This window comes from Gossypium arboreum, chromosome 13 (genome assembly GCF_025698485.1).
Source record: "Gossypium arboreum isolate Shixiya-1 chromosome 13, ASM2569848v2, whole genome shotgun sequence".
NCBI lineage: Eukaryota > Viridiplantae > Streptophyta > Magnoliopsida > Malvales > Malvaceae > Gossypium > Gossypium arboreum.
In genome coordinates this window covers 125,750,726-125,763,312 of record NC_069082.1, presented here as the reverse complement: position 1 = coordinate 125,763,312, position 12,587 = coordinate 125,750,726, and the positions used below count along the sequence as shown (strand labels likewise).

At 33.9% G+C, this 12,587-nt stretch overlaps 2 protein-coding genes across 2 annotated transcripts; both read right to left on the bottom strand.

Moving 5' to 3' along the window:
* Window positions 1-79: 79 nt before the first annotated feature.
* LOC108464550 (uncharacterized) lies at window positions 80-3,534 on the bottom strand. Its single transcript, XM_017764904.2, has 3 exons — window positions 2,769-3,534; window positions 1,203-1,458; window positions 80-767 (listed from the first exon to the last, which is right to left on the bottom strand). Exons 1-3 carry the CDS (start codon window positions 3,090-3,092, stop codon window positions 391-393), a joined length of 957 nt encoding a protein of 318 aa, XP_017620393.1. The 5' UTR covers window positions 3,093-3,534; the 3' UTR covers window positions 80-390.
* Window positions 3,535-4,328: 794 nt separating this feature from the next.
* LOC108461328 (syntaxin-32-like) lies at window positions 4,329-9,590 on the bottom strand. The gene is made up of 6 exons (XM_017761140.2): window positions 9,208-9,590; window positions 8,803-9,103; window positions 6,889-7,136; window positions 6,596-6,768; window positions 5,485-5,682; window positions 4,329-4,602 (listed from the first exon to the last, which is right to left on the bottom strand). The coding sequence occupies exons 2-6, from the start codon at window positions 9,041-9,043 to the stop codon at window positions 4,443-4,445; spliced, it is 1,020 nt and encodes a 339-aa protein (XP_017616629.1). The 5' UTR covers window positions 9,044-9,103; window positions 9,208-9,590; the 3' UTR covers window positions 4,329-4,442.
* Between the last annotated feature and the right edge of the window lie 2,997 nt (window positions 9,591-12,587).

The window sequence follows — 12,587 nt, the reverse complement described above, 5'->3', positions numbered from 1 at the left end:
AATATATCACATAATTTCCTTGATTAAATGTCATTATATTTGTGAAATCAAAAACTTAACCCAACCTTTCATAATATCATTTTTAATAAAGTTCTCAATCCGCAATTAGATATATCGAGCATTCCTTTTGTCTCATCTACAGCACCAAAAACATGTAATAAACATGTAAGTTTTAGTGTCAACGGCTGCCTAATGAAGAATTCTTAGCAAACAACTACAACCCTAAAACAGTTTACAATTTTCGTTTTAGTTCATTCAAATACAACTAAAATGTCACCATTTTCGCTGAACCGAAGCTCACTGTTTATTTCATATTGTCATATGAACAACAATAAAATACATGTTCATATCTCAAATACTATATATATATAAGAACAAGGGGATTTGTTTTTACCGCACTGGCTGTTGGTTGTAATGGTTCTTCTCTTTCTTCTTTGCTGCAGCTAGCCTTGCACTCCTTGCAGCTGCTTCTTGTGCGGCAGCTTTTGCAGCAGCATCCATCTCTTTACTAGATTTCTTCTTCTTCATAGAAGCCACCTTCTTTAGCCGCTCTTTCACATCAATGGCAGATGCATCCTCCTCGGTCTGCTCAGTCCCAGCAACTTCATCTGGTCCATTGGTGGTGGCATCTGCACAAGTAGGCTGATCCTGTGATTCTTTTCCTTCCTTTGTTTTATCTTTCTTTTTCTTCTTCTTGGCGCTTTTAGACTCTCCTACAGGGTTCTCCTTCTTTTCTCCCTTCCCGTCTTTGTTCTCTTGCACAGCATCTGCAGATATAAAAGATAAAAAGGCTTAACTTAGTATATTATAGACTTTCCGTTGTTGATATTCAAGTGTGGTTCCGGGACTATAAATGCAATCTTACAGCTAAGTGAACGATAGATAGCCTAAGAGAATATTTTATGAATATAAAAGGTTGCACGCCTGTGCTTGAGAGAGAATTTCATATCCCAAAAGCAGACTCAAAAACAACTTCAACCTCATTATATGCATTTTGTCCCAAAGAAGAAACATCAACCATCCATTATTGTATGTCAAAACAAAAATCACCCTAAAATTTGATTCTAGTGCTTTCTACCCTCGAAAATGGGAATAAAAAATACAAAGACCTGACTTCCCACTGAAAATAGGGAACATTGTCACAGGCAAACAATTACAGAGTACCATAAGAATAATATAAGCAAAAAGTAGATTAAAGCTACCGTGTGACTCATCTTGGCCATTGCTCTCCTTCTGTGTAACTCCAAAATCAGCAAGAAGAGCCTCCAGCTCCGCAAGTTCCTTTTTCTTCCTTTCTTTCTTTGAAAGTTGTCTTTCTGGCTCCTTGGGTGGTGGAGGGACCTCAGCAGCCTTTTCTAGCACAGGCTCAGGATGTACTTGACTCTCTGGTTCATGGTCATGATCTTCCTCAATATCATCATCACCTTCCTCTAAAATATCTTCTTCGCTCTCACTGTCCTGCAAATTTAAGATCAATTAAAATTGATACATAACTTGCGGAAAGCAAACTAATTTCCATTATTCATTCTATATCAATTCAATCGGATAAATCACCAATGCTCAAGGGACTCGTCATTTTGGCAAAATAACAAAAGCATAAAAGGACCCGAGCGTTAGGAGCGCCCAGAAGGAAATCCCAGCTGGCTCTCTGTTAGTAACAGTAGCTATGATGTTACATCATTATATGCCATCCACATATTCTCCTAGACAAGTACAACTCAAGCCTATTGCACTTGTTTGTTTCCCTTCTTCAACCAGCTTAAATTGCAAGAAGCATACAATGAACTTCCACTTAGAACAAGAGAACTAAAAATGTAGCACGATAACTTACGGATTTATGCAACACGACTATGGATAATAAGTGAATTGACAAAATGCACTGATATGATCTTTTTCCCCCCACTTCTCCTTAGGAGGATTCCACAACAAATTTCCTATCTAAAGGAGAAATAAGATCCAAATCCAATGATAGAAGGCAGGAGTGTGAAATTAGATCATGTTACTGGTACAAAAAGAGTTAATATCATAAAAAATGTATAGTAAGTTTATAACGTGATCATATTATAAAGTATTGGAAACACCATAATACTAAATTAGAACAATAAATAAAAGCAAACTAAAACCAAGAGAAACCACCATTGATTTCTATGATAACATAATATATATACATATCTATATAACATCATTCACAGAGTAAAGACCAATATGTTCTTCACTTAAGCTCTGTCAGTAAATAGTTCCGTTGTAGCAAACGTTTCTCCTTTTTCTATATTTCATTTTAGAGCAAGGTTCCTGAGTTAACAACGTCAATCATAGTACACTTCAAAGTATCGCAATCCAAATAATTAGAGTATTCAAAGATGAACAAATGACCATGGTCTTCACCGTAAACTTGCCTATAATCCACTGCTGGCAAAAAGAACCATGAGTAGCATCTATTACTCAATTTACTTGGAAAATCCAGAAAATTTTTTTTTTTCCTACTTAATCCTACTCTACAAGGTCCTTGGGAGTTTTGGGAGTTCCCACAAATACATTTGGCACAATACCATCGGTCAATCCATTAGCTTCTAAAAGTTCACTTTTTTTCCCGTCCATTCTACCAGTTCCCACCACTTAATCATCCAGAACCATTCAAATAATAGCAAAACAAAATCCAACTAGAGGCTTTAATAATATAAATCTTCACAAATTGCACTACAGAATTCCATAGCACCAATTCTGAAAAGAAAAGACTAACTGATCGTTTGAGAGACAAATTAAGTCACCTCTACATGGGAATTGTTGTCTTCAAGACTCTGAGACGGCTCAGAGGACCTCCAATCAGGCTGAGGAGGAGCTGTTGTAGCATAATAATCATCGTCATCATCAACATCGGCCCACGATTTGCCCGTAAGCGGCGCCGGAGACCAAAAGACCTGCGGCTCGGCTTCTTTTTCCGGCTGCTGCTGAGACTTGGAAGAAGATTTCTTCGAAGAACCTCGGTCCTTATCAGATTTCTTCTTCCTCCTGAGAGTTTCAAGAGCCGCGAAAACGTTCGTATTATTGATCACTAAAGAACCCTCCTGTCTACGGCTACTTCCTCCCGCCATTTCTCACTGTTCCCTCCCAACCGAATTCAAAAAAAAAAACCGTCGAATCGAAAAATATAAGAAAACTGAATATTTCGAAAAATAAAAGAGAGAAACGGAGATCGAAATTTGATTAAAAAAAAAGATAGAGAAGGCTAAAAAGAGACTGTGTTGGGGTTATTCAAAAATGAGGAAGTGATACAAGATAATAAGAGAAGAGTGTTTGTTTCTCGGGAAAATGAGTGATGGAAACGGATGAGTAATGGTGGAAGAGCAGAGACTGTAAAGTATAGGGTTTGGGTGGTAGATAATGTAAACTAAAATGGACTAATGAGAGAGAAAGAGAAGCGGTGGATGTGATTTTAATATGTTGTCTTATGTGCAGCTGTCTATCGCTCCGCTTCCACTTACGTCTCTCACTGCTCTTACATGTATATCCTACCCCACTCCATCCAAATCCAGATTTTTATGTGATTTTCGTTTATACCTTTGTTAAGTTTTCCTTCTTTTTTTTTTCAGAAATTTAACATTATAAATAATTTTAAAATTGTAAAAGAAATCTCTCTCATTCTACTCTTCAAATCATGCAATATATATTTGTATTTTAACTTAGCCAAATTTAATATTTAAATCTTTGTACTTTAATGTGATTTTTTTTATGAAATAGTTTAATATGCACACTAAATATGTATCACCATTGTGACTGCCTTGCATAAAGCCAAACCAAACCACATTTCATCCATTGCTATTCTTCATATTAGGGACCAGAATGGAAGATTTCTCGAACATGACAATGATATAGTTAGGAAATTTTTAGTGTTAAAAACTGCTCTAATTATAGTCGTAAAGAAAAATCTGATAATGCCCTCTGAAAATCAAAGGAAGACCTGTTCTATTAACACAATGAGAGAATTAATACAAAACAAAGAATGATCCAATGAAAAGATGAAAAAGATGACACGCTAAAGTGGATAATTAGGAGGGAGAGCCAAAAAGCTTTAGTAGGACAATTCCAATCATAGTTATATCTTCGCTTTGTTTTGTTTTATTGTATCAGAAAAATAAAAACCCAACTAAAGTGAACCTTTAAAACTTGATTATCGGTATAGTTGGGCACAATATCATACTCCTTATCAAAAGTAGATAAATAAATAAGCTATCGTGTTTTTAAATACCTTCTACAAATTGCACGTTTCTACTCATACATACACATCACAGTGATAAAAATGGGTCCAATCACAACACAGCAGGACTGAATTGTGGGCAAAAAGAAAGATGGTATATATGAAAAGAACAGAACAGTCAGAAAAAAAAAAGGCATTATCATTATCGTTCTCTTTTCAATCTCAGCTTTGTCACACACTTTATTGACTATGCCACAAAGAATAGGAATACCATAAGGAAAAAAATCAATACAAAAAATATCTTCATCATCAACCACCTGTTAGACGATATGCTGTTTAGGTACTTGAGCAATGCTCCTTGTGCTCCCTCCACATTTGATAATGTGTCATCCATGTTCTCATCAATCCTGCAAAATAACATATCACAAGTCCCAATCAGTGGTCCTTAGATGCAGTAAATGATCCAGACCGTGATATTGATGCACCTGTTCTTATTGAGTTTATGCCAAACATTTTATCTTTACCCCAAAATGGTTAAAAGTACCATAGAGACCCCTGTACTAGGAGTCCGATTGTATTTTGCCCTCTCTGCTAAAAAATAGACAAATTAGTCCTTGTACATTAGATCAAAAAGCAAACTGGACATTTTGTTTAAAATTTCGTCCATTTTTACTGTTAATAACTGATCTTTGTACATCAGCATAAATTAGACGTGGCATGCCACGTGCCACTGTCAGATTATTCCACCAGCCACGCCAATTTTTAACAATATAAATGGATAACATTTTAAACATAAAGGACCAATTTGCTCTCTGATCTAACATACAAGGACTAATTTGCCCATTTTTTGAGTTGAGTAGGCAAAATGCAGTCTGACTCCTAGTACAAAAGCCACCATGGTACTTTTACCCACAAAATGCAACAAGCAACATGACTTTGTTTACTATAATAAACAAATGACATTCACAAATTCTTCCTAAGTACCAAATAGATAATGCATTTTCAGGACCACATCACTAAGTGGTAAACAAATGACTGCATGGCCAGTCATTTGTTTAGGAGGCCAAGACAATTACAAGACTTACAACGACAAAGCCAGAAGTCAAAATCAGTAGAACAACAATGGGTTTACTAATTCCATATAATTTTAAACACCATGATGCAGCTGCAATAATTTATAATTGATTACTGAATTAAATCATTGTTTCTGGCATGATGCAATTACGTGAAACTCAGATATTAGAAAATAATATATATATATGATAAGCGAAGTTCCTTCAATAAAAAACCTGATAGCAATTTCTCCTTGCTGAGAAACCAGAGTGGCTAGCTGGTTGAATATAGTGCCTAGCTCATGAATAGTGGATTCTACATTTTGAAGAGCTTCGGCTCTGCTCTGCATGTAACTGTCTTGCAATGGAATCATTTGTTGTTGATGCTGTTGTTGTTGCTGGAGCAAAGGCTGACTCTCTGCATCCACCTGCTTTCTGTATAAATAAGAACCAAAAATGAAGTTTCACTATCAGACAGAATTTCCAGTAGATATAGTTCAAATAAGAAGTTAAACCCAGTTAGAACTAAAATAGAACAGTCAACAGTAGTTTTTTTAACACAAAAGTCAACAATAGTTCATTCCAGAAAACTAGAAAAAGAAATGGATTGTTAAAAGCAGAGGGGGGGGGACTGCATGAAGAATAAAAGCAGATGTGCAGCATTCAACCATCACAAGCACATGCGAACTGCACAAAAAGCAAACAAGAAATACAATTCTGTGCCTGTTCTGGACAAAAGAGGACAAATATACAACTGTTACAAACTGCTACAAACGTACAATAAATTTTAAAATGTGTTATGAACACGAGAACAGGACCGAGTCAAAAGACAATTGACGGAGAATCAAGTCAATTGCCCTCCCTTTATCTCAATTACCTATAGTGATTGATAGTTCAGTTCATCAAAGGGAGACTAAAACATTAAGACTCGTTAGAGAGATGCAAATCTAAAACTCCTTAGGGCCTTCTATAGAAATTCTGCTTGGGGTTTAGCATTCCATAAGTCCATTTAAATAAAGACTAGTCTTATTACATAAATAGGAAACTTATTCTAAAATGAAAATAAATTCTCCGAAAGAAAATCAAAATCAAGAAACCTAAGGAATTAAATCAAATCGCAACCTAAGCCTTAATTAGAAAATTGAAATTAATGGCCTTTCCTAATGTAGGTTCGGCCAATGACAAAATGTTCCATATCCAGTAACAAGTTCATCATTAAATGGACTTGCAAATTCCAAAAATTCAGTAATTATTGTAAGTGCTATATTATTTCATGCGGTTAATAAGGCATGTTACATGTACCAAAGGGAAAGTTGCTTAAGTGCAGATCATCTGAATAAGCTGTTACCTTGGAAACAACTGAGATGAAGATGCAGACCCATTAGCCCATTGAGGAAGGTTGTTTGAAGCTCCTGCCGCTGATTTGGCAGCCAGGGGGCGCTGCCGTATAAAAGGATTTGGAGAATCCTTTGAAGCAGTGGAAGAAAATAACTGTCTTCTATTCTCGTGAACCTTTAAATTCTGGACAACACAATTTGATTGCCAGTCAAAGGAATCAATTGCCAATGACATTACTACAAGGAACAGTAGCAAAACAGATCAAATTAAACAAAGCAAATAGACTGAAAAACTCAGCCTTACCTCTGTTCGCATGGTGAGGACATCTTTAAACTCTTTTGTGGCACTCATTAAGCGATTCTTCAAGTCATCGACAACTGTGGTTGAATGACTAGATGTGTCACTGGAGACACCACCTTCGTTTTTAGAATTGCAGAAAAGTTGCAGGTCTACCACAGCAGAATTAAGGGCAGTGATATCCTGCTTGATAACTGCAGTGAGCTCTTGAATTTCCATAGTAGGGTCATCAAAAACTGAAGTCCTCTTGGCCACTGAAAAGTAAAATATGGGATTTTTTTTTTTAGTATCACAATAATAATAAACTCCTACAAATATCTGGTCTTTTTGTCTTCTATAATATGTTACTGACAGTTGTGCACACTGGATTTCATCAAGTTTTGCTACAGCAATAGTATGACCTAAACCAAGACAACCAAGATTGGACAACTTGCTACTTCAGTTCTTATGATCAAGTTCTAACAATTGTTAATTCAATTCCTATCAAACCAAAGACAGGAAAAAGAAGGGGAAACGGAAAAAGTTCATGGTTTTGACTATGGAAGTTTCTGCATAGCATAATATCTGCTTAAAGTGTAGTACTCGAGGATATACACAATAATCCAGCAGTAAAACTGTAAACAAAAAGATAATGAAGTTTCTCTTACTGTGACCATAATCTTGAGTAATTTGTTTCAGTTCAAGGATGACCAATGAATAAACTAATTTAAAACCACTTTTCCATAGATGTAAGCAAAGTACAATTTGAGTATTTGACAAATGAATAATTTCCTAATCCACTATGTACTAACCATAAATATCATGTACAATAAACATAACCAAACAAATATCATTACTCACTGGTATCATTAAAGAGTTTGTCAGGCAGAAAAGGAGAAGGTGAAAAAGAGGAAAGAAAATGATTTTGCCTCATTCTTGGTCAGAAAGACAACAAAAGCCATTGCCATTTCCTGCAGGTGCTCATGTGGCTGGCAACCCACCCAAGCCCACAGGCGAGACCAATTAGGTCCATACTTTAGAGCTTATGCAAGTGTCTGACCCGATTAAATTATTGTTTTAATAAATAATAAATTTATTTATTATGTGAAAACTATTTTGGATATTGGTAATAAAATAACATTATACTATTTTTATACCAAAATAATATATAAATGGGCGACCAAGGCTGATTTGAGGTTGACTTTTGAAAAAGGGAAGTTGGTTAGGACCGAACTGGCCCTGCCCATATTAACAAAAATCAATCCTCTCAAATTACAAATCTTAAGGGAGTGAATATTTGATGGTGTAAGTTTACTGCTGCAAAATGTAAAAACTTACTCACCTTTGTAAAAATGTTTGCCCTTCTATCTACACCTCACTTGAAAAGGTTATAAAGCATTCTTTAGAAATAACATTTTAATTTCCATCATTCTTAAAAATCACAAGCCAACAGTTCAACTAATCCTCCATTTATATCGGTGCTACGGATACCCTATTAACAATAGTGGAAAGAAACAAAATATATTTTCATTCCTTTCACTTTTTGTTGCCTCTGAATATTCTAGCCTTACACTTTTCCACACTTGATACCAAATAAAGCATCAATGAACATCTTTCTTTAAAATCATACTCTTAAGAGACTTTTTGACCCAACAGGAGCTTTGAATTGTTTCAAGCACATTCTTCCCATATATTGTTTGACTGAAATAGTTTCAAGTATCTAAGTTCATTTTTACACAACCCATAAGTCCATTAAATCTATAACTCCTCTTAGAAGCTCCTAAATACTAAGCTACACGCTCGGAGAAGCTAAATTTCAGGATTTAAATAACCCATGCCTAGCTTACCTTCATTTTTTTCTAAAAACGATATACCATATAAACATTCCTTTTGAAGAAAACCAATTCCAAATGATTAAATGAAGCAGATATGAGTACTTACATTTTGCTAACTTTGAAAGCTTCTGCGAAGTCTGATGAATCCCAAATCCAATCTTCGAAGCCCTCCTATTAAACTCAGATTGATGCGCAACCACAGATCTCTTTTCCTCCGCTCTCGAACTACTGCTACTCGGTCCATTTTGGCTCGTTCCAGACGTGATCGACTTCCTTAACCTCTCCGACACGCTCAGAAATTCTTGCGTCCGATCCCTAAATGACGATTGTACCGCTTTTGCTTTCATTTTTTCTAATTAACCTCCACGATCTTTAAAAAAGAAGTCTCTAATCTAACATCTGATTCCCTGGAAAGAAAATGAAAAGGATTTTTTTTTAAGAAAAAAAACATAATTCCGTCGCTTTTCTTTGCAATTGAGCAGGAATTAGGGATATGGACGAAGATTCTTACTTCAAACTGAAGAGATCTGACACCGAAATATCTCATACCAGCTCAATCTTTGGAACGAATATTGTCGTATAAACTCGAATTTTTTTTCAATAGGAGAAGAAATTGAAGGTCCAGATTTAGATCGAAATCGACATCGATATCAATAAAAATGCTAATAATTTGCAACGAGTAAAAGATGAATGCGATTGGTGGGCGAATTTGAAAGCGAAGAATTTCCGGATGTGGCTTTAAACAGGGAAATTGCAATGGTAATAGGGAAGGCAACGATGCAATAGAAAGGAATTTTACTATAGAATTTGGGCCATTGTGCTGCTTAACATATAAGAAGATCCTTCAATTTTATTCATAAATTTAAGGGTAAATTATGCCAAAAAAATGTCCTATACTTTAACCACTCAATTTTAAAAAATCTCAAGTTTGTCACTAAACTATTCTAAATTTATTGTTTAAGTCATTAAACTATTTCAACCTTATTGTTTTAGGAGCTTATTCACATATGCCGAATTTAAGCTCGCTTCGAATCAGAGCAATGTGGTAATTTTACAATTTCTCTAAACTCTAGGATTAAGTTATAAATAATAATAATAATTTCATAAATTTTCTCAAATAATTTATTCAGATAATTTTCTCTATATCTATCTCTTAAATTCATGTGAGTGAAAAATAATAACGATAGTTTTCTTTATATAGAGAGAAATTAGATAGTTCAACTGCAATTAAATTTAATCACTTTAATATTAAATTAGTATAATACTTATCTACAAGACAAATATTAAATATATTAAAATAATATTATTTTTGGATTAGTTAATTTGAAATCAAATTATCCGATAGAAATGTGATTCCTCCACTGCTAAATTGCTGAAGGACAACCCACCGACTACCGGAATGTCTTTGTCGCTGCCGGCACCATCGTGTCCAATAGTTTCATCGCAGCTGCAACACCCTGAGCTAGTTCGACTATTGTCAGTTCAGTCGTTGCCGGTTCAGTCCGGGCCTAATGATGGGTCCGATTCAACCAGTTTTGGGTCTCAATTTTGGGTTTTCGAGCCCAATTTTCAATTTCAAATTTAATTTTCAAGTTCAATTACCCATTGAGAGTCAGAAAATTAATTTTCAAAGATATCATATTTATTTTAATTAATTTGAGTAATTTAAATTTACTTTATTAAAATTAATTTTACCAATAACCACTAGAAAATTAATTTTTCAAGAAAATTCTTTAATTAAATTCTTTAGTTGAACAATTCTCACAATCACCCAATTCAATTCCACATTAAATAAATCGATTCAATTAAATTATTTCCAAAGTCGTAGAATTTCATTCTTATTCAAATGTAGTCAAATTGAAATTTTATTGAGCTAGCAGAGGGACCAATCGAACATATACAATTAAGCTATAGTAATTGTAATTATATTCGGAAGCATCGTTCCGATAATTCGTAATTTATTTAATCATAGAGCCACTCCACAAGAAATACTATGATTGGAAACTCCTTATTATATACTTTTTAAGAAAGCAATTCATCTAACTGCTTTGCCAAATGACCTCGTCATGTGTGTTACCCTCATATGATATCCTTGATTCATTTGAGTTAAATTCGTTCACTCAATACAATACTATTTTATCTCATTGTGTCTTTTTAATGATTAATATGACCACTGTCAACAAATGACTGTGATAAATTGCTTGTTCTCGAACAAATAACTTGTAGTCATGTTTTATATTTATCAATCCACACAATGTTAATGAAAGAATGTCGTTTAACTCTTTAATTGAGTTATGAATTCCATTGTTGCTAGTAAAACCATTCCATACATAAGTTATATACTCAATATACCAACAATGGGCTCAACCATCTTTAAAGTATAAGCCTCCACTTATATAAAAACACATGATCAATGACTAACTCAGGATTTAGATAAATCACACTATAAAAGTAACAAGTAAATTAATTCAAATAAATTCAAAATTGATTCATCTTAGGTCTAGTCCAATATATTATTCTCCTAATGAATAAAATTATGTCTCTACCTGTAGAGTCAACTGCTCTAATAGCCAATACTAGTCAACTCCCCAAATAGAATTGTAGACAACATAATAATCTTCTAAGTATTTGAAACAAATGCTCATTTTGATTATTTTATAGGATTTCAGATTCATTTAGATTATCTACTAAAGTAAGTTGTCTTTCTTGCAATGTAAATGTTCTTACAGTGCCACTTATCATCAATTTTAACTCAGACAATTAATAAATTAATATTTGCTTGTCACAATTTTGCAATGTATGCAAAACATGAATGACAAACACTAAAGATATAATAGTGAAATATGAAATAAATTTTATTTACTTATTCATAGTTCAAATACATAAAAAATAGTTATATGTTTACTATAATATAGACACATTTCTCAAACACTGCAAGCTAGGAATGGACCATGTTATTGTATGGCCTTAAGTTTAGACCTATACTTGAAAGGTATAGAAATACTTATATAACTAATACATGCTTTTAGGAAGTGATGTTGCCACATCCTTGTTTTGATGTTTCATTTTATATTTTGTTAAAGTTTCTATTTTCCTTCTTGATTTTTTCTTTCTCTCCCGTGGACTTAATCTAGCTTAATAACCTTGATGTAATGTCATGAATTTAAATTCGAGTGCATGAAATGCATTACATTACGTTGTTGAAGCAACTCAAACTATTTCAAATTATTACATTAAATAATTTGATATACAATCATAATAATTTTCATACGATCATAAAATTATGCATAAACATAATGAATTAATGTCAAATAAACTCATATAAAGTGTTTATTAATTAAGCATGATCAAATGTGAAGTTAGGATTCGAATCCAAACTCAAAGAACCAAATTTAACAATGTGTCTCGAGACATTAAAGTTCTTATCTCGAGACTTAGTTCCCCTATTTTAAACCCTTAAATTTGATGTTTGAATGTCTCGAGATTAAGGGATTCTTATCTCGAGACCTAAAACAAGACAAAATATATTTTAGGCTCGATGTTGACTCGTCTCGAGATAACAAAATCCTTGTCTTTAGGCTAAGCAAACCATGTCTTGACACATGCTTATTCAGTCTCTAGACCATTACCCAAAAAAGCACCATTTTGCCATTTTTTATCATACTGTCTCGAGACATGACTAATGTGCCTGGAGACCTAGCTACTAAAAATGCAACTTTTTCAACAAACAAATGATGTCAAAACATTACACCAAACCCAGAACACATCATAACATGTAAAACACAATCAATAACTTAAGAATCATGGAAAACCATGTATCTTATATTAACATTAGTAAGTAAAAAAATTAAACCAACTAGATACGCATTTTAATTACTTAAATTAAATTAC

Coding starts and splice junctions, on each gene's coding strand:
- LOC108464550 (XM_017764904.2), bottom strand. CDS start 3,092: ATGGCGGGAGGAAGTAGCCGTAGACAGGAGGGTTCTTTAGTGATCAAT. Junction 1,459..2,768: donor ACAACAATTCCCATGTAGAG/GTGACTTAATTT, acceptor TTAAATTTGCAG/GACAGTGAGAGCGAAGAAGA. Junction 768..1,202: donor TGGCCAAGATGAGTCACACG/GTAGCTTTAATC, acceptor TTATATCTGCAG/ATGCTGTGCAAGAGAACAAA.
- LOC108461328 (XM_017761140.2), bottom strand. CDS start 9,043: ATGAAAGCAAAAGCGGTACAATCGTCATTTAGGGATCGGACGCAAGAA. Junction 6,769..6,888: donor TCCTCACCATGCGAACAGAG/GTAAGGCTGAGT, acceptor TGTGTTGTCCAG/AATTTAAAGGTTCACGAGAA. Junction 5,683..6,595: donor TCATCTCAGTTGTTTCCAAG/GTAACAGCTTAT, acceptor TTATTTATACAG/AAAGCAGGTGGATGCAGAGA.